Raw genomic sequence first — 22,732 nt, 5'->3', positions numbered from 1 at the left:
CCCAGTGGGCATCCTTACCAGATGCCCGAACCACCTCAGCTGACTCCTTTCTAAGTAAAAAAAAAAAAAAAAGTGTTTTGTTTATTTTTGGAGCGTTCACGTGTAGCATAAACAATTACTCACCTACTCACCTCAGGCTCCGGGGGTAGCAGCCTACTCTCCACTATACACTTCGTCTTTGGCGAATAATTGTTAAAGGGCGTATTAACATTCAGAGATGCCATGTTTGTTGCGAAAGCAACCAAAAAAAAGGTGTGAACCTTTTGGGCTGGTGTAGGCTACTGTGAATACAAACCATCGAACTCTGGTGCGGACCAATCATTCGGACCAAGACCCAGCAGGAGAGGAGGTCTCGGTTCGCTTCCAAACGAACCCTGTTGCAGTTGGCTTGAGACGTGAAAGCGACCGCACCTCGGTCCGATCCAGTTCTGAAAGTCAAACGACGTAACGGGCACCCGCTCAGCCGCGCGCATTACGGGAATTATTGTTTGATTAGCGGTAACTCCAAGATAAGCAGCACATTGTCGGACACGTTTCATTTTCTATTTGGCCCGTTGTCTAAGGTCACGCCAACTCTGAAGTGCTACTACAAATGTGTGTGGGATATCTTCACAGGTCGATTTAAAGTTGACCTGTGTTGCATATCATCAAAAATGCATTCAACCTTTTGTGCATTACTCTACCTCACTCTGGAGGTCAGAGTGGGATTTACGCTGGATTCTTAGGAAAACTATTCAGATCTTTATTTTTAATTCAGTTTCACTGACGGCGGGAGTTTCAGAGGGTTGAATAATCTTGTAAATTATTCTTACTACATATAGTGTTTAATTTGTCTTCCTTAATAAGGATGTTAAAGTAATCCCCAATAACCATGATGTATTACTCCATAAGAAGATGGATAAAAATCATTAAAAAATTTAATCAACTCTGTTTGACCAACTAGTATCTCTGCCTATATAGTAGGCCTAATATATTTGTATTAGAGATTGCTTTAACGTGTTAATATAACAAAATACAATAGAGGTAAATGCTTTAATAAATCAACACCATTTCTGAAGTTTTCATATCGGCAAACGCATACGCCGATTCCAATCTATCTGCTAGGCCAACATTGGGCCCTAATATATATACACATTCATATTCCAGCACCCACCACTACAGGAGAAAGCTGCCGGCCTATGGAATATGATGTCAGTGGCATATGTTGTCCAATGTGCGATAAAGGTAAATATGTATGGCCTATAGAGATATTGCCTGGATTTCAGACGATGATCCAATTAAAATGAATAGACCACATATTAAGAATTTGAGAACGAATTCCTGTTTGCATTCAACTACTGCCTTGGACCGCCTTTCAAATAGCTTAACGATGATCGATAAGAAGTATTAACTAATAATAAATATATATATAATAATAATAATAATAATACATTTAATTTAGAGGCGCCTTTCAAGACACCCAAGGTCACTTTACAGAGCATATGGTCATCATAAATCGTTTAAAAAACAAGACATTGTGGAAAAAATAAATAAATAAATAAACATTAAAAGAATAACGCTAACTGCGCTAACTGCATGGCACCATAGATTAGTATTGTATATTTATTACACGGTTGATTCCTCTTACCGCTCAAATGTCTGAGTTCTGTAGCATGAGTATAATTTTAACATGTAATTCCCACCAACCTACCTTGTGCAGGTACTTTTTCAAACCTACAAAACCAAAATGATGCTGTAAAATACAGTACATAAGAAATAGATTATTTAAATCCGGGTCTCCAGTGGCTGGTGCTAATTGTGTTCTCCTGCTCTACAGGAAGTGTTGTGAAGCGAAACTGCACCAATGACTCGAGTACGAGCTGCACGCCGTGTGAGAGAGGCACGTACATGGACATGGCCAGTGGACTGAGCCGGTGTTACAGCTGTCGAACCTGTAAAGCAGGTACAATCTTAAGATAAGTGACATCAAAGATGCTGTATGTAAGTGTAGAGTGTTTGTGTGGTTGATGACTGGCTTAAGCAGCCTCATCTGGCCTGAGATTCTACCTCACCCTGGAGGTCAGAGTGAGATTTACGCTGGGTTCTTATGAAAAACATTTCGATTTATTCTGTTTCACTGACTGCGCTAAGGAGTTTCAGAGTGTGGAATTATCTTGTAAATTATGATTACTATATCTAGTGTTTCATTTGTCTTCATCAGCCATTGCGCTTCTTCATAGCTTTGTACGGTAAAGCACTTTACATGTATTCCATGGTGCATTCAACTCTACCTTGTAAACTCAGAAAATGTACTGTAACGGCCATGATTGCAATGCATGCGATATGCATGCTCACAAATCATTTTCATTAACTTCTAAAATAAACCGGTTTTCCAGCATCGCCATCCTGTGGCCTTGTCTGGGGTAGCCCAGTAAATGTCACTTAGGTGGACTGCGGCAGCTACTTAGGTGGCATGTACCAATCCACATTGTTACACTGGCGCCCAATGTGGGGCCTCTCCCAACCACTAAGGACACATAAAGCTGTTGGAAGGCCGCACTGGGTCACAAGAAGCGCAACGTCTGTCACCTCCCTGCACCCGCCCATTCCCCAACAGCGCCATGGAGCAGGAGGTAGGCAGCACAGCAACTGGCACCGGCAACCATCTGCTTGCTACCCCTGGAGTCAGCCTGCTGCAGGCTGCCCAGGCCATCCTTCGCCTGTAAGATGGCCTGGTCAGCCTGCTGCAGGCTGCCCAGGTCATCCTCCGCCTGTAAGATGGCCTGGGCAGCCTGCAGCAGGATGGGGAAAGGCCCTGTCGCCCTGAGAGAGCGTCGCCTACCGAAGGCTGTTCTAGGTGCTACCACTGCAGCCCGGCTTTTAAGCCTCCACAAGCCCAAGTAGGCTTCGGCCGGTGATTTTCCGCCAGCGCCAAATTGGCGTTGGAGGTCAGTAAAAGGAGGAGCAAGGTAAAAGTCACCTAGGTGGAGTGTGGAATGCGCCTGCTACAGTAAGATTTAAGAGCTGTTATTTGAGTTAGAAATTCAACCATATCCATTGGTCAGCTATTGGTGAGTTAAAGGCACCGTGTGCCTTCTGCAGTACAAGACTATTTAGATCTCGTTCACTTTTCTTTTCTGCTCTTCAAAACTCTCAAATCTTAACTACAGTGCCATGCTGTCGCTATAAAAATGGGTTTTATATACCCCACAAAAATGCATGTTGATTATGTGAAGTTCCTAAAATGGTATTTGATATACCCGACATTTGCGGCCAAACTAAATGCTTATGATTTAGGAATAAAAAAAAAAAGTGAAAATAAACAAGAATGTAACTGCATTGAAATGTTGACTAGTTTGATCTGTCAGAACAAGGTCTGGTAGCAGAACCGGAGTGCACCAGAGAACAGGACTCAGCCTGCACCGTATTGGATGGCTTCTACTGCCAGGAGCCCAACCAGGAATCAGGCTGCACTCTGGCTCAGAAACACACCCAGTGTAATGCTAGCCAGATGACTAAATTACCTGGTAAGGGAAATACTCTGGTTTTAATAATTACATCACTTAGTATTGGATTTGATTGTAAATGCTTGCGTGTTGTATTTCCAACGTGTTTTTGTAGGAACCAGGGGCACTGACACGGTCTGTGAGGACTGCAAGACTGGGTATTATTCTACACCTGGTCTTAATTGTACAGAAGGGAAAAGGTGAGTTATCTCATTGGCCTATTTAGTGGCAGGTTATTGCATGAATTCAAGGTATTTTATTTACTTTGCTATATTTACTATAACATTGCTACTTTATAACATCAGGCCTATTAATGAGACAAAGATCACTTCTCACAAAAAAAGAATCCATGAAAAGGTAGCCACATTGTCAATACTGACAGTTTGTTCCTGCTTGCCCAACCCCAGCAGCTGCGGGAATGGAAAGGTGCTGCAAAAGGGAAGCCAAACCAAAGAAACGGTCTGCAACACAGCCCCAAGAAGACATCACTATGATGTAATATTATCAGTCATGCTGTTCTTGCTTTAAGGTTAATGCTTGCTTGCTAACGGCCAAATCACACGTCTGCATTCAGCCCGTATGCAAAGATCTGTTTCTTTACCAAGGGACCGTAGGCCTAGTATTGTATGATGTGTCATACTTGCTTCTTTTATTTAATATTTTTGGTTCGAAATAAAGACAAAATAATAATTAAAGTTGCAAGCAGCATTTTACTGGTGCCAAGCCTAAAGCCGACCAATAAGACCCTGTCAGACCATTAAGACCCTAACAGACCATTAAGACCCTGACGCAAACCAATAGCACCCTGTCAGACCATTAAGACCCTGATAGACAATTTGGACCCTGACGTAGACCAATAACACCCTGTCAGACCATTAAGACCCTGATGCAGACAATTAAGACCATTTTTGACTGGTTGTTTGGAAGTTCATTTTGGATGATATTGAGCCTCTGGCGGTCATGTCATTTTGTCAATCAACTTGTTTTTACTGAAGCAGTTGGACCTTTAGTCTCCAACAGCCAAATATTTTGGTCCCTCTCAACTCAAATATTCCGTCTATGAACTGTGGTGATTTTAGTCACAGGCCACATCATTTCGATGCCACGCCCTAATTGGAAATATGTTGACTGTACCTTGTTCAGAATTTGATTCTCAATAACTTTTCTATTGGACTCAAGATCATAGGAGTCCATTTTGATGCTGATGTAACCCATGCTATTTCACTCTCTCTGCTAATATATGTATATGTCATTTTATATGAATGTATATATTATAATAATATATATAATGTAGTGTGTATGGTGTATATCTATAGTATATATATATTCCCAGTATATTGTAGCGACCAGTGTTCACGTGCTACAATGTATTCCTGACGGCTGCTAACTGAAACGGTTGCCTGGAGACCGTGTTTTGTTGACGCTGGTTCTCTGCTTGACGCGTAAGAAGAGCGAACATAGACTTGAAGAGCGAATATAGACTTGAAGAACGAACATAGACTTGAAGAGCGAACATAGACTTGAAGAGCGAACATAGACTTGAAGAGCGAACATAGACTTGAAGAGTGAACATATAGACTAGAAGAGAAACGAAGAAAAGGTTATATTCCTGACGGCCGCTAACTGAAACGGTTGCCTGGAGACCGTGTTTTTGTTGACGCTCCCTAATAGAGCGAACATAGACTTGAAGAGCGAACATAGACTTGAAGAGCGAACATAGACTTGAAGAGTGAACATATAGACGAAGAGAAACGAAGCAAAGGTTATTACGGAAGAAATAGAAGATATGGAGGAAGATTTGACGTTACTTTGAACAAGAGAACAGCCTGTCATCGACTGGCCCCTGCTCAAGAGCGTTCGGCCGTAGCGGTAGTGGTAGGAACAGAACGCCCCCTTTCATTGAATCGAGTGCACTCAAAGACTTGCTGGGTACCCATTTTATTTAGTTTGTTATTTTTCTTGGGGACCTCTTTTGGGTTCAGTGTATTGAGTTCAGTGTTTTAGGTTCAGTGTTGTTATTATTATTATTAGATATGGATATGGTTAGATCGTTAGATAAAAGGTCAAACGTGCCTCACTGTGTCTGTGTGTTATTCCTTTTATCAGAGTTCTATTAAGAATACAAGCCAGTCTCCTCATAACCTGGGATTGATGCACCACTGCATTGTTATATTACCTTTAAAAATACAGTTGGTTACATAAAGTGGCGAGCTAGCCAGGAGACTGGTTATATACTCTGATCAAAGGAATTCATATTTTTCTTATATATTCACCGCTACAATATTTTGCATGATAGAGAACCTAAGGTCAAAATGGAATATTGTAACCGCTATGATGTGCATGGACAGAGCTGCCTTTTTGTCTCTGGTATTGACGAAACGTATTCAGACGATTATATTATTGACATTTTTGAGGTACATGGGGGCATAGTGAAATGCATAAGAGTCACTGATGAAGTAGGTAAACCTAATGGGAGGGTTCTGGTCCAGTACAGAGATGAAAGATCAGTAGCTCGTATGGATCCAGACTTCTTAGGCAAAACGTTTAGTCCTGATGATTCTAATGCGTCATGGCACGTCACCGCCATACAAGAAGCGATGGCTCCGAAACCTGAGGAACAAAGTAACCTAGATGAACTAAAGTTTGCTGCGGCGGTTGCAGGCCTAAGCAAGACCCGTCTGATCCAGATGCTCCAAACTCAGCTTTCCAACCTTCAGTTGGGTGGTGATACAGCAAGTGATGAGGACACAAATAACAATGTGCCTGAGACGCCTCAGAGGCCGTCAAGTCTTGATGAGAGCCTCATCAATCCCCCCAGTGTCCAGAGAGTAATTGTCGAGCATGTAATAAAAACTGAATCTCAGTCCTCGTATGTCAGCAAAATCCGCACCTTCTCGGGAAGAACGCCAAAGCCCAATGGAGAAGTTGATTATGAGACGTGGCACACTCAAGTTGAACTGTTATTAAGTGACCCTTCCAGCCCAGATACCCAGAAGGTCAGAAAGATTTTAGAGAGCTTATTGAGCCCAGCTAGTGACCTAGTCAAAAGCCTTGGCATCGACTCCCCGCCTGCACTGTACCTCACCCAGCTTGACGCAGCTTTTGGGGTAGTAGCAGATGGAGAAGAGCTGTATGCAGCATTCCTGGGCGCAAATCAGAACGCTGGGGAGAAATCCTCTGACTATTTAAATCGCCTACACCTGATGCTTGACAAAGTTATTACCGGGGGAGGACTGTCCATTGAAAGTTCAAACAAGCAACTCATCAGACAATTCTGTAGGGGTTGCTGGGATCAGACATTGCTCATTGAGCTCCAGCTTGAGCAGAAGAAGACTAACCCCCCATCCTTCCCTGAGCTCTTGCTACTCCTCAGACAGCAGGAAGACAGACGGTTGACAAAACTGAACAGAATGAAGAAGCACCTCGGAAGCGCCAAAGCTATGTCTCACATGCACACAGTCTATGGCCTGTCCCACCGTGATGAAGAGTCAGATGAAACTGATGCTGTTTTAAACCCGAAGGCAGCCAAAAAGAGCCTAACTGAGAATCAGAAGCTCGCTCAGGAAGTGGCTGACCTAAAGAAACAGCTTGCTTCCTACAAGCCAGCATCGAAGCCCAACGAACCACAACATGTAGAGAACCTCAATGAAAATCCTGTTAGGGGAAACTGTATGGTCTCAAATGTGACAAACCGCAGGATCGGCATGAACACTTCCAACATGCCCCGAGCCTGGTTCTGTTTTAAATGTGGAGAAGATGGCCACATTGCCGCCCTATGTTTAAACGAGCCAAACCCTGCTGCTGTACACCAGAAGAACCTTGAGCTCAGGGAAAGACGCGACCAATGGAGGATGCAGCATCAGGGCCAGCCCGAGTTCTCGTTAAACCGGTAAGGGCTTCTGCTGCGGGACGTTCAGAAGCCGTGCACCCCCCTTTATCTAGTTCCAATTCAACCAACCTGAAAGCAAATGTAGTGAGGGCCGAACAATATGCCCAGAATGGCTCACACCTCGACTATAGACCCTTACCCCATGGTCTTGTTGGGCCACGTTGCAGCACGACAGCCCTTGTTGAAGGCTACCAGTGTAAATGTATTTTAGACACCGGGTCGCAGGTTACTACGGTCTCAGAGACCTTTTATTCAGACCATCTCTCATCCTTCCCTGTTGAACCTATTAACGCACTGCTTGAGATTTTGGGTGCTGGGGGCCAGCGTGTCCCTTACATAGGTTACACCCAAGTCCTTATATCACTCCCAAAGAGTGTTACTGGCATAGACGAGAAGATTTCCTCCCTGGTTCTAATTGTACCGGACTGTGACTTCAACCGTGAGATTCCCTTACTGATTGGGACCAATGTACTTGACAGATTGTACCAGAACGGAGTTAAACGAGAAGGGCTGAAATTCCTACAGGGGCATGAACTCAGTGACGAATGTCTCATGCTATTCCAGTACATTGCTCAGACTCACAGTGAAGAGGAGGAAGCAAGGCCAGTGAAGCTGCTTGGACGTTACCCAGTCGTCATTCCAGCTGGACAAAGAGTGTGTGTACTAGGAGGTGTAAAGATTAAGACATCCCCAACCCTCACATCATATGCAATGGAGCCCCCTGCAAACCCTCCTCTGCCAGGTGGCATCTTCCTAGTACCAACACTACTGGACGTTCCCTATCAGTCCTTCAGCAAAGTCCCTGTACTTCTTCGCAATATGAGTTCACACGACATCACATTGCATCCAAACCGTGTCATAGCAGAGATGATGATGGCTCAGTGTGTGGTGCCCGTGAAACCCCATGACACTTCTATATCCTGTGGCCTTCAGACAGTGGATACAGAAGCCCCCCCAAGTGACAAAGTATCATGCAGCCTGGAAGATTCTCCCATTCCAGCAGAGTGGAAGAAACGCATCAAAGACAAGTTGAATACCATACCTGAGGTATTTGCTGTTGATGACTTAACCCATGGTCGCACCTCTGCAGTCAAACACAGGATAAGACTTCAGGATGAAACCCCCTTCAAGGAGAGGCCCCGGCCGATTCACCCATGTGATAGAGAAGCTGTTAAGCAGCATCTTCGAGAGCTACTGGAGGCAGGAATCATAAGGGAATCAGAGAGCCCGTTTGCTTCCCCTATAGTAGTGGTGAAAAAGAAAAACGGGAAGATCAGACTGTGCGTGGACTATCGGAAACTGAACATGCGTACTATCAAGGACGCGTACGCTCTTCCCAATATCGAAGAAACCTTCTCGGCCCTTAGTGGAGCTAAATGGTTTTCCGTTATGGATCTGAAGTCCGGTTATTATCAAGTTGAACTTGCCGAAGAAGACAAACACAAGACCGCATTCACATGCCCGCTGGGTTTTTGGGAATTTAACCGCATGCCACAGGGCGTTACCAATGCACCCTCCACATTCCAGCGGTTAATGGAGAGATGTGTGGGAGATCTGCACCTGAACGAAGTCTTGGTCTTCCTAGACGATCTGATTGTCTTCTCAGACACCTTGGAGGAGCACGAAAACAGGTTGATGAAGGTGCTGAACAGACTCAAGGACTACGGGCTGAAGTTGTCCCCAGACAAATGTCACTTTTTTCAGTCTTCCGTGAAATATCTGGGCCATATTGTAGATGCTCGTGGCGTCCACACTGACCCTGAGAAGATATCGGCCTTAAAAGACTGGCCCAGGCCCACCAATCGTAAAGAGCTAAAGTGCTTCTTAGGCTTTGCGGGGTACTACAGGCGCTTTGTACAAGGCTATTCGAAAATAGCAAAGCAGTTGAATGCCCTCACTGCTGGCTATGTGGCTACAAGGAAAAGGGGAAAGGACTATAAGAAGCAAAAACCTCACACTTCAGTGAGCCCCAGCCAGCCTTTCGGAAGTGAATGGACACAGGACTGTGAAACCGCTTTCAGAACACTCATAGACAGGTTGACCTCAGCACCTGTACTGGCTTTCGCCAATCCTAACCTCCCTTACGTTCTCCACACAGACGCCTGTGGAGAAGGCCTTGGTGCAGCCATTTACCAAGAGCATGAAGGGACACTTAGGGCCATAGCCTATGCTAGCCGAGGGCTATCGAAAAGTGAACGCAACTACCCAACGCACAAGCTTGAATACTTAGCACTGAAGTGGGCTGTGTGTGAGAAGTTCCATGATTATCTGTATGGTACAGAATTCACAGTCCTTACTGACAACAATCCTCTGACCTATGTGTTGACCTCTGCAAAACTCGATGCAGCAGGTCACCGCTGGTTAGCAGCTCTGTCAACGTACCGTTTTGAAGTGAAGTATCGGCCTGGTAATACAAATCAAGATGCAGATGGGCTGTCAAGGCGCCCCCAGGAACCCTCACAAGAAGACGATGCTTTCCTCCAGGAAAAAGAGAGGATCGAGGAGCTCCGTCAACGTGTGCTGGGCGGGAATCATAAAGTACTCTCAGAGGACACCTTCACTGCCCTCTGCCAAAGACACTCAGTGCGACTGGAGCCCTGTGAATACCCCCCGGAACCCCCCGCCTTAGCAGAGTCCCTAGCGGTGGACCCCTCCGCCATTCCCCTGAGTTACACCTGCCTTGCACAAAAAACTGTTCCAGGGATGACTCAAGAGGATTGGCACAATTCACAGAGGGCAGACCTGTCCATAAGGCGGGTCATCCAACTCATTGAGAGAGACACTAAGCCCTCGTTCAGAGAGACTAAGTTAGAGCTACCGGAGGTGAGGCTCTTCCTCAGAGAGTGGAATCGACTTGAACTCAAAGACGGAGTCCTGTTCAGGAGGTATGTTGACAGAGGAACAGAAGGCTATCAGTTAGTCTTGCCCGAGAAATACAGAGCCAAAGCACTAGAAGGTGTTCATGATGAAGTGGGGCACCTCGGATTTGAGCGCGCCCTTCACCTGGCCCGCGCCCGATTTTACTGGCCAAAGATGGCTCAAGCAGTCGATGTGAAGTGTCACACATGTGAGAGGTGTTTCAGAAGGAAAACAATCCCTGAGAGGGCTGCCCCAATGATGAACATCAGTACAAGTTACCCCCTTGAATTAGTCTGCATGGACTATTTGTCTATTGAACCAGACAACAAAGATACAAGAAATGTATTGGTGATTACAGACCATTTCACTAAGTTTGCTGTGGCAATTCCCACAAAAGACCAAAGAGCAAGAACTGTAGCTAAAGCAATTTGGGAGAACTTCATCGTTCACTACGGGTTCCCTGCCCGCCTTCATAGCGATCAGGGAAGGGATTTTGAAAGTCACACCATCAAAGAGCTGTGTTCCCTGATAGGAGCAGAAAAGGTGAGGACTACCCCCTATCATCCTCGCGGGAACCCAGTCGAAAGATTCAACAGAACCCTGCTCGGCATGCTTGGAACGCTGGAGGACAAAGACAAGTACCACTGGAGAGACTTTGTGAAGCCACTTGTCCACGCATATAATTGCACAAGGAACAACACCACCGGCTACTCGCCTTATGAGCTGATGTTTGGCAGACAACCGACCCTTCCCATCGACCTCGTTCTGGGATTCCAGCCACAGGGGAATCATGCCAGGACTCACTCTGAGTATGTAAAGAGCCTTCGAGAACGTCTGCGGGAAAGCTATGCTCTAGCTGCAGAGAGTGCACGGAAGATGGGAGAGAAGAACAAGACAAGGTTCAATGCCAAGGTGAGAGCAGCAGAACTGATCGCAGGTGACAGAGTCTTAGTGCGAAATGTCAACATCAGAGGGAAACACAAGCTTGCGGACAGATGGGAGAGAGGGACCTATACAGTCGAAAAGAGGATGGGAGATGGACCGGTTTATGTCGTCAAGCCGGATAAGGGTGGCGGCCCCCTACGCACCCTCCACAGGGACCTCCTCTTGCCATGTGGGTTCCTACCTGTCACCGATGGGAAGGAAGTTGAGCAAAAAGGCCCCACTAAGATGATGAAGTTGAGATCCGGAGAGCGGCCAACGATGGATGCAAGGGACAACATGCTGAGCCATGAAGAGGATGTTGACGTCTGCAGCAGTAGTGATGAAGAGGAGCTTGTGGTGGTGCACAGGCCCAAAGTGACTGAAATGGGACCCTTCATCAAGACTGTGGAAAGGAGTGTCGAGAGGAGACCCCGCAGACTCAGATCAGACTCAGATCAGACTCCTACTGCTGAGAGCTTAGAAGCTGCCATTGGAAATATTCGCCATGCCCTGGACCACTCACTCCAGGGAGAGCTTCAGGAACATGCAGTGGAGCCTCTTCATGATAACCTTGAGCCTGTGGATACAGATCAACGACACGAATGTGATCATAGATCAGATCTCACGGCTGTGGAGGAAGAAGTAGCAGCGGCCATCAATCCTCTGCTTCAAGCTGAACAGTCAGAAAACATAGGAACACAAGCTGAAATCAGGAGATCAAGCAGAACACGACAACGACCTGATAGACTGCACTATGACACTCTTGGGAGACCCTTGATCCTGGCCATTGTTGCCTTCTGTAAGAGTCTGGAAGGCCTCCTCCAGGGTCCTGCCAGGTGGCAGGCGCATGAAGGGACTAATGCGTTCTAGGGGGGGAGTATGTAACCCATGCTATTTCACTCTCTCTGCTAATATATGTATATGTCATTTTATATGAATGTATATATTATAATAATATATATAATGTAGTGTGTATGGTGTATATCTATAGTATATATATATTCCCAGTATATTGTAGCGACCAGTGTTCACGTGCTACAATGTATTCCTGACGGCTGCTAACTGAAACGGTTGCCTGGAGACCGTGTTTTGTTGACGCTGGTTCTCTGCTTGACGCGTAAGAAGAGCGAACATAGACTTGAAGAGCGAATATAGACTTGAAGAACGAACATAGACTTGAAGAGCGAACATAGACTTGAAGAGCGAACATAGACTTGAAGAGCGAACATAGACTTGAAGAGTGAACATATAGACTAGAAGAGAAACGAAGAAAAGGTTATATTCCTGACGGCCGCTAACTGAAACGGTTGCCTGGAGACCGTGTTTTTGTTGACGCTCCCTAATAGAGCGAACATAGACTTGAAGAGCGAACATAGACTTGAAGAGCGAACATAGACTTGAAGAGTGAACATATAGACGAAGAGAAACGAAGCAAAGGTTATTACGGAAGAAATAGAAGATATGGAGGAAGATTTGACGTTACTTTGAACAAGAGAACAGCCTGTCATCGACTGGCCCCTGCTCAAGAGCGTTCGGCCGTAGCGGTAGTGGTAGGAACAGAACGCCCCCTTTCATTGAATCGAGTGCACTCAAAGACTTGCTGGGTACCCATTTTATTTAGTTTGTTATTTTTCTTGGGGACCTCTTTTGGGTTCAGTGTATTGAGTTCAGTGTTTTAGGTTCAGTGTTGTTATTATTATTATTAGATATGGATATGGTTAGATCGTTAGATAAAAGGTCAAACGTGCCTCACTGTGTCTGTGTGTTATTCCTTTTATCAGAGTTCTATTAAGAATACAAGCCAGTCTCCTCATAACCCGGGATTGATGCACCACTGCATTGTTATATTACCTTTAAAAATACAGTTGGTTACACTGAGATAAGCATTTAAGTCTTTTTTTGTTTTAAACCACACCCTTTTTAGAAGTCAATGGCTCCTTGGTGCTTTAATCTTTATTGTACAGACTTCGCTTTATGTCAGATTGAAGACATTGGTCCATAGATGATACATGCTAAAGGATTTTGTTCCAAGTGAAAAAACCTAGGAAAAAAAAACATTTAGTGTTTTTAACATAGTTCAAGTTAGTCATAAATCCATCCAAAAAAAGTCATAGGTTCTTGAGGCATTTGTTCAGCATGAGGATATGCCTGTGTGACCAAAGTTTCATGACTCTTAAGTCAAAGCGTTTATGAGACATGTTTCTTCAAATTTTTCATATTTGGACTGTTGCTATAGCGCCACCTTTGGGCCAATCAGTGTAATATTTGCTCTCTGCTAATCTGGAGTCGGCCTCTACAACTGTAGTAAGTTTCATAAAAAGCGTGCGAGCGGTTTAGGCTGTGTAAATCAAACATGGCAGAATAATAATAATAATTAAACTAACAATTACAATAGGTTGCCTTCGCACTTCGTGCTTGGCACCCTAATAATAATAAAAGCACTAACAATTACAATAGGTTGCCTTCGCTCTTTGTAGTTGGCACCCTAATAAAAAAACCAAAACGCCAGTGCTTCTAGGCCTAAGGCTACTGTAATTATTTGTATGCGTTTACTCTCAAATGTAACATTTGTAAACATGTTATGTAATTTCAAAAGTAGTTTTCCAAATCCTATTTAGGTGTTTTTCTAATGCTTTTTAAGTGTCATTCGGTTCTTCATTAAGAAGACTTTGTATCGACAAACTCTTAGCACTCATGACGTAACTATACTATTGTTACAATGTGTAAAATAATGTGTAATAAAATGTGTGTGTGTGTGCGCGTATATGCGTGTGTTGATTCCTATAAATACCAATATGGCTTTTTGTACATGTTCTATCATATGTTTGTGAAGTTTCCCTTAATCAACCACTGTATTCTTACACTTGCCTCAATTAACCTCTTATTCAACCAAATGTCATCCTTAACAAATGCAACATTTCCACTGACAACATTATTCTGGGCTGAAGCACAAGATGCATCCGCAAGGAAGATTTTACATGGCGATTTGCCTCCGTAACACCGTGGTTTGCAAAGTGGTATTATGCTGTCAACACAAGTAAGTCGCCTGCCGGAGAAACAGGTGTGTTTACGCAACCATGGTCAATATGAGCCTCAAATCTCCACCAAAAGGCAAATTGAACGATTTACATTTAGGGCATTTAGCAGATGCTTTTATCCAAAGCTACTCACAATGAGTACATTTGTCCGAAGACGGAGAAACAATATTTCACTGTCGTAAAAATTAAGGATGTTCATATAACTAAGGGGCAGGAACTGACAATTGTTAGGCACAATAAAGATAGCTAGAATAAGATGCTACACAATGCTAAGTACTATTTTTAGGTGCAAGGATGTACAACATGCAATAAGTGCGTACATTAAGTTCCAGGAAGTACAACATAAAATAAGTGCCTAGGGGGGGTTAGTGGGGAAGCTATGCTGAGCCGAGGTGAACTCTGAACAAACCAGCCACCTGGATGTTCATGGATGAATTTATAATAGCATTACCTTGGATTCTCTCTGCTCAGCACTTTCTGGAATGGAGCTCTGATGCAGCAGTCTGTTAAGTTATCATGGAAAGGCTGTTTCATTGTCAGCTGTAGACAAACGGCCACATCTTAAAAGAAAAAAATGCTAGGGCACCAGTAGTAATAAACAAGGTCATGTTTCGGATATCGTATGCAAGTTCAACAGGTTTGTGTTATAGGGCTGTTTTGGCATACATGGAAAAAAAAAAGTGGATTCTGGAATCCACTTTTGAAATGAGATAATATAAAGTAACTACACATCTGAGAGTGAAATCTTTTCAAAGTATAACAACAATTTTGGTTCACAAATGACAAACCTTATGTTGCAAAGTAACATTTAAAGTAGGTCGATAGGTACATATTATAAACCAGATCACCTTAAATAGACAATAAATCACCAAACTCCAAAGTCTGACTTTGTTGAACATTGTGTGTCTCTTATCAAGATATTGATATGTAGACACCGCTCTTCGACTTTCACAGAACATCTGATCTCATGACACTCTGAGCTAATACTTTATGGTTGGAAAATAAAATATACAAATGTCCTCATGCAAATAGCTGCACCTTAAATCAACAACCGTGCAAAGATGCAAAATACCAACAAGGACGTATCTCGTCACGCCCCATTACCTCATCTCAATCTCATCCTTCCCTCAGTCATCATCCTTGCATCCGCCATCCTATAATACCAGGAGGTACAGAGATATAACCTAACAATCGCTACCTATATTGGTCATCTGCAGACCTGAGGCAGTATGTCTATGGATGTGGGTACGCTTTGGGGCTGGCTCCTGCTCCTCTTGACTGCGGTGGGATCTGGAGCTGAGTTCCAGAGAAATATGCTGAAACTTCAGGGGGACTACTACCTCGCTGGCTTCTTTCCGCTCCACGACAATATCCGGACCAAAAGGGAAAGGCCCATCTTGGAAGACTGTAAACTGTAAACAACAACATTGATTTGCTTTTTTATTAATATTTATATTGACTCATTCAGCCTTTACAGCAATATGTGTATATGTGTATTTAGGGCAAATCAATTGACTTAAATTGCTTTCCAAACTTGTTTTTTTATATCCAGAGGAACAGAAAACAAGCATGGCTACCACCTCGCCCAAGCCCTGAGGTTCGCTGTCGAGGAGATTAACAACCGAACAGGGCCGTACCCCAACCTTCTCCCAGGGGTACGGCTCGGCTACCACCTCTACGACACCTGCGCCATCCAGGCTGGCGTCTTGGCCAGCGTGAATGTGATGCAGGACCAGGAGGAGATATTGCGGCCGCTACCAGGCTCCAGTCCGCCCGACGACAGCCCCATGGTCGTCATCGGGCCGGACAGCAGCAGCAGGACCATGCCCACTGCCGTGCTTTTGGGGGCCTATCTTGTGCCTCAGGTATCCTGTTGTTACCGGGACTTAAGTCAGCACCTTGTGCCTCAGGTATCCTGTTGTTACCGGGACTTAAGTCAGCACCTTGTGCCTCAGGTATCCTGTTGTTACCGGGACTTAAGGCAGCACCTTGTGCCTCAGGTATCCTGTTGTTACCGGGACTTAAGTCAGCACCTTGTGCCTCAGGTATCCTGTTGTTACCGGGACTTAAGTCAGCACCTTGTGCCTCAGGTATCCTGTTGTTACCGGGACTTTAGTCAGCACCTTGTGCCTCAGGTATCCTGTTGTTACTATAGGACTCTAGTCAGCACTCAGAATTGTAACGGTAGTGAGAGTGGATACAATTTTGACCTTGTGGTTTTATAGTAATGAACGAAGGGCATTAACATTTCTTTAATAGTTAGAAAAATATATAAATAACGAAAAGATGAATAACTAAAATGTTGCAACCGTCTCATGCCTTGCATAGATGCACAGTTCTCATGTACACTGTGACCATAGTTCTTGCTATCAGGCCAATCCAACGGGTTGCTCCAAACACTACAACTCATACTTAGATGTGGTCTTTACCACTGGATGGGTTTCTTTTATATGCTTTGTTTCGTATACATTTCAATCTACCAAGATGACTGTCCCATGACGTGTATCACCGGGCACAATCTTTCAGATCTCCTACGAAGCATCCAACGAAATGCTGAGCAACAAGGCGGTCTACCCGTCGTTCTTCCGCACCATTCCCAGCGACACGATCCAGGTGTCTGCTATGATACAGGTCCTGAAGCGCTACAGGTGGACCTGGATCGCCCTCCTGGGCAGCGACAACGCCTACGGGCTGCAGGGAATGCAGAGCCTGTCCCAACAGTCCGCCTACCACGACATCTGCATCGCCTACCAATCCGTGCTACCCCGACGCACGGCTGCCAACACCCAGATGCTGAGGAACATGGTGGACGCCATCCTGAGGACCAACGTCAAAACCATCGTCCTGTTCTCCAGCAAGTCCCGACTCCAGGGCTTCTTCCCCTTGGTGGTGGAGCGCAACGTGACGGGGAAAATCTGGCTGGGCAGTGAGGACTGGATCGCCTCCGCCCTCATCGCGGACATCCCTGGTATCAGGACCCTCGGCACCTTCCTGGGAATGTCGGTCAAGTTCAAGGTTATTCCTGGTTTTGGGGGTTTCGAGAGGAAAATGCAGGAGATGTCGAGGCATATCGACCGCAGTGAATTCTCCAAGCTTCCGCTCGGCCCTCTGGGCGAGTGCCTTCAGACCTCCGACGGGTACGTCCTGGCGGCCAGTGATCACCCGATGGACTCCTACGACTTTGCGTCCTCCTTCAACGTGTACAGGGCGGTGTATGCGGTGGCTCATGCGCTGCACAAAAAGCTAGGGTGCGACGTCGGAGGGTGCGAAGCGAGGACCATTAACCCCTGGCAGGTGAGCTGGAGCACGTGAGATGAACAGCGCATGGTTGGCTAGTACAAGGGAAACCTATTACTGAATACACAACAAATGATGAATGGATAACCGGCCCCTGGTTTACCAGAAGAGGCCATCCATCGCAAGCCCTTTTAAAAAAAAATGTGTGGGGACATCACACTTGGGAGAGTCCACCTAAGATGTATGTCAACAGAACAGCCCATTGTACAAGTGTCCACTGGGTAGGCTGGTACGGTAGTGTAGTTATCTATCATACATCTGGTTGGAAACTCCCACATGTGACAGCTAGGGTTAGGCCAGGATGCATCAGCCTGTTTATCAATCATTTTGTACATTAACCTTTTTCCGTTCCCAATCAGCTCCTGCCACTGCTTAAGAAGGTCAGGTTCAGCGTGGGCAACTCATCCATGTACTTTGATGAGAACGGAGACCCGCCCACAGGATATGACATCGTGGTCTGGCTGTGGAGAGGAAGTCAGTGGATTGTCAAAGAAGTGGGCTCCTACACCCCTTATCCTAGCTCGCTGACAGTGAACACCTCTCTGATCGAGTGGTCCCTCCCTGCGGACGCCACGTCAGCAGGGCCGGATGGACAGGTGTTATGTGATGTTACATAAAAAGAAAATCTATAATATGAATTGAATCTAATTCAGTAGTTCCCCGCACTTTTTTTTAATCTATGGTCCAGTTTATAGGTTGGACATTGACCCTCATGCATGCCATGCATCTTCTCTCACACGTATTGTTTAACTCTATTAACATCTGCCGGTAATATCCGTGTCCCAGTGATCCTCTTTTAGTCGTAATTAGTTCGTGGGAATGATTCATAAGGCATTCTGTTCGATTATACAGAGGCCTTTTAAACATTTTAAATGACACTTAAATTATCATTTTTGTCTTACCCGATCTCAGCGTCGGACACTCTCTTTGCATATCGGGTGACCGCAGGTTGAGAACCCTGCAAAACACCCTACAGAATCACTGAAACCGATGTTCCCCGGTGGGTTTCCTCCAGGTTCCTAATTCCATGTGCTCTCCGGACTGTGATTTCGGCCATCGAAGACTGCAGACTGGACAACACAAGTGCTGCTTCGACTGCCTGGCCTGTCCCGCTGCTACATTCCTCAACAAATCCGGTAAAATAAGTATCATACAGGAAGTGCAATGAGTATAAACAGTGGCGCAAAAAGTGGGTATGCACTATATGCGGCGCATAGGGGCGCGCACCAGAGGGGGCGCCAAAGCGATGGAAGTACAATTATTTGAGTCGGCATTTTCTGTATTTAACAGCGTTTGTGTACATGATATGATGATCAATAACAGAGGAACGTCAATGATAAGGCGCCCCCCCGCTCCTTCGCCTCCCTCCCCCCTCCTCTCCACACGGCGCTCCAGCGGCCGCCCCCTCGACTACGCCCTGGAGGCGAGCGCCAGAGTGTCTTCATTTGAACCGTATTGTCATCTGATGACACGTACCTCAATATGGAGAGGCAGAGAAGAAAGCCCTCGGGGTCACAACATAGAAAAAGAAAGATTGGGAAGGTCGTTTTTATGGCAGTGTATCAAGAGGAGGCTTGTAAATATACAGGTTAGCTAAATCTACTACTAGTAAAACAACAGGTTAGGCCTACTGTTGTCTTGCAACTGTGTACTGATCAGAATGGAGCCTACAATATAACGGATCATAACAAGAAAAATAAAGGAACTTGTTTGTGGCTATTTTGTTTTACTTCAATCTCTATGCAAGTCTTTGTTTTATGTCAATAGACCCAGTAAAAACGGAGTTATAAAGTTGATACTTTATACCTCCGTTAATAATCCAAAAGTGAATAAATTAATAATCAAAAAAAATATATATATATATATATTATCGTATCTGAATCGAGAATGAATCGTTCTACACAGTATTACGATGCATCGAAGAATCGATTATTTTTCCCACCCCTATTGGTTACTGTACTCCAACAGCTCTAACAGAGTCTATGGTTTTGCATGTAAGCTTTTTGGTGAAACTAGAGTGGTGGGGTATAATAACTGGGAGTGTCTTTCAAAGATACTGAAGCACATGAAACAAGTGGTTACCACATAAATGCTTATCTGATGTTGAAAGAATTGGCACCCCGCTTATGCCTATAGGTAAAACTATTGATAACGAATTGCAGAGAGCCTGTTGACTCGAGTGATCGACTGCATACTCTTCCTTGCAGAAAGAAACCTGCCACTGAGGGGGACTGTGAAGATGTGAATGGCATCTTCACTGTGTTAACATGTTTTAAAAGATTCACGTGTTCCTGTCTGGCTGTTAGCCCTGTAATAGTCTACAGCTGTGGCTCATAGGTTAATTGAGCCACACCCATTCTGGTGCTCCTTAAGAGGGCCAGAGTTCTAGACTGGAGGGCGGCTTGAGTTGTGCAAGTGACTCGACTGTTGTGGTATTGTTTTTAAGTAAAAATATGTTTTTACCAACAACATTGTGCGTCGAGGAGACACTTTTTCACAGGGACAAAATGCACAGATAGGAAATCCTAAATGGAAATTTTCTGGGTATCATTGATCTCTTATAGCACGGTATGATGTTACACTGGCAGAGCATCTTAGAAAGGCTGCCTCTAAAAAAAAAACACCGGATATCTGTCCTGATGCACTCAAAACGATTTTTTTGGATTCAATATCAGAGTGTGTTTTAGGTCAAATGTGTGCCCAGATCAAAGAGGGGGGGGGGGGGGGGGGGGGGGCGCCTGCTGTGTGTCTGCATACCCCCCAGAAAGTAGGCAGTTGCGCCCCTGAGTAGAAATTATATATGCACTATATTTGGAACAAGAGCCGGGGTCATTTAATGTTGCAACAAGAAGTATGGACAAATTGAGACAATTTTACATGCGGTTATACGTGCATTAATAACAATGCATGCATGCGCGGTTTTCACCAGCAGAGAGCGCCATTACAACGTGTCATACACTGAATCAACGGTCAGTGAGGTTCATTGGTCCCTGGTCGATGCATAATTTTAAACGCCCTATTACGGCATTTGGATGTTTATTATTTTTAGAAAGTCATAGTTTGCAGTATGGGTGAGAATGTTTAACTAAACAATATTGTGAGACACCACCACAACTCAAACCCTTTACTTTGACTCCATCTTTAACTTTCCTCCCCCCCAGGAGCCTCCAGTTGCCAGCCCTGCCCTGAAAAGGAGTGGGCGCCCCCGAAGAGCGAGAAGTGTCTGCAAAGGACCCTGCTGTTCCTGGCCTGGGACGCCCCCCTCTCCGTCGCCCTGCTCCTCCTGCTGGCCGCCACTCTGCTGCTGACCACGGGCTCGGCCGTCATCCTGCTGCTCCACCTCGACACCCCGGTGGTCAAGTCGGCGGGCGGCCGCACCTGCATCGTGATGCTGGCGTCGCTGACGGCGGCGGCGGCCAGCGCCCTGTGCCACTTCGGCCTCCCCACCCGGCCGGGCTGCCTCCTCAAGCAGCCTCTGTTCGTGGTCAGCTTCGCCGTGTGCCTGGCCTGCGTCACGGTGCGCGCCTTCCAGGTCGTCTGCATCTTCAAGTTCGCGTCGCGCCTGCCCATGCTGTACGACCGCTGGGCCAAGAACCACGGGCCCGAGTACACCATCCTGGCGGTGTCGGCCGCCGTGCTGTGCGTCTCGGTACTGCGCGTGGCGGCGGACCCGCCCGAGCCCTCGGCCGACCTGCGCTTCTACCCCGACAGCATCGTGCTGGAGTGCAGCCACACGCTCTCGCCGGGCTCCTGGGTGGAGCTGGCGTGCGCCTCGCTGCTCAGCGGCCTGTGCTTCACCCTCAGCTACATGGGCAAGGACCTGCCGGCCAACTACAACGAGGCCAAGTGCGTGGCCTTCAGCCTGGTGGTGTACATGATCAGCTGGATATGCTACTTCACACTCTACCTCATCAGCCGGGACGCCTTCACCATGGCGGTCAACGTCTTCGCCATACTGTCCAGCGTACTGGGCGTCTTCGGCGGCTACTTTCTGCCCAAGGTGTACATCATCATATTCAGACCACAGATGAACACCTCGGCCCATTTCCAGAACTGCATCCAGATGTACACCATGAATAAGCAGTGATTAGAGTGTGTTTCAAAAGTGCTAAACCCCCCAATCTACAGCTATGGTAGTGATCCCAAACCGAACTTTAACAAGCGCCTCACAAACATGAAGTAAACAGTTAATCACAGTGGGGGTGGCTTAGTGGTTATAGCTATAGACAATAGGTTGTGGGTTTCGAACCCACAGGTATACCTGCAGGCATCCTTGAGCAATATGCCTAATCCCTACCTTCTCCTTAATGTGTTTATGAATGCACTGTATGTCGCTTTGGATGAAAATAATCTATAATAGGGAAAAGTACGAAGGCAGATGTCATGATGCTGCCCAATTAAAACAATTTGGTGATGAGACCTCTTCCAAAGACACATTTATTTATATATATACCTCACAAACATGAAATAAATAGTTAATCACAGTGGGGGTGGCGTGGATTAGTGGTTATTACTATAGACAATAGGTTTGGGGGTTGCCCCGTCCTATATATATATATATATATATATATATATATATATATATATATATATATATACATTTTCCGATGTGTAATTTTCTTTTGTAGGAACATAAGAGGAAATGAGACTTGTAATACCTCCTTCCTTATCTAATAAATGTATGGATTGGATTATTATTTTATCTTAATGTTTGTTTGTTTCTTAACATATAAAACACATACCCACAGACACACCAACCCCAGATTGCTTCTCGGGGGGGGGGGGGTTGTTGGGGTGGATATAGGACTGCGTTGTAGAGGTCAACAGGTCAGCCCTGCTGACTGGGCGCGGTGTGAGTATACTCCTTGCTTGACTTTCCCACAGTCTCTCCAGCCACCCTCAGCCTAAAACCCTTAGTGAACAATACAAGCGTGCTATTGGCGAAATAGATGGTTGACTGAGCCTCATGGCGATCGCCCATAGAGGCACAGCCACTGGGAAAGCGGTCAGGGTTTGTATGAGCTTTGTATCTGAGTTTCATCTACAAGCCTTGTATTTGTCACTGATTAATCTGACATTTTTAATTAATAGAATAATCATAAAAGAAAATACTGACCTTTTCCATACCTGACTTATCTACAAGCCTTGTATTTGTCACTGATTAGTATACCATTTTAATAATTAAATAATCTTAAAAAAAATAGTGACCTTATCCATACCTGACTTATCTACAAGCCTTG

The 22,732-nt window shown here is 45.3% G+C and overlaps 1 protein-coding gene across 2 annotated transcripts; it reads left to right on the top strand.

Moving 5' to 3' along the window:
- Window positions 1-2,657: 2,657 nt before the first annotated feature.
- On the top strand, window positions 2,658-22,189 carry tas1r1 (taste receptor, type 1, member 1). Of its 2 annotated transcripts, none has more exons than XM_030350692.1 (9): window positions 2,658-3,506; window positions 3,601-3,685; window positions 3,893-4,691; window positions 13,037-15,609; window positions 15,748-16,060; window positions 16,722-17,489; window positions 17,852-18,088; window positions 18,508-18,628; window positions 20,654-22,189. In XM_030350692.1, the coding sequence occupies exons 4-9, from the start codon at window positions 15,425-15,427 to the stop codon at window positions 21,577-21,579; spliced, it is 2,550 nt and encodes an 849-aa protein (XP_030206552.1). In that variant the 5' UTR covers window positions 2,658-3,506; window positions 3,601-3,685; window positions 3,893-4,691; window positions 13,037-15,424; the 3' UTR covers window positions 21,580-22,189. The 2 variants fall into 2 exon arrangements, with proteins under 2 accessions (XP_030206552.1, XP_030206561.1); XM_030350701.1 differs by having other exon boundaries at window positions 2,659-3,506; window positions 3,896-4,691.
- The last annotated feature ends 543 nt before the right edge of the window (window positions 22,190-22,732 follow it).

Source organism: Gadus morhua, chromosome 1 (assembly GCF_902167405.1).
Source record: "Gadus morhua chromosome 1, gadMor3.0, whole genome shotgun sequence".
Classification (NCBI taxonomy): domain Eukaryota; kingdom Metazoa; phylum Chordata; class Actinopteri; order Gadiformes; family Gadidae; genus Gadus; species Gadus morhua.
This window is presented reverse-complemented; position numbering and strand designations above follow the sequence as displayed.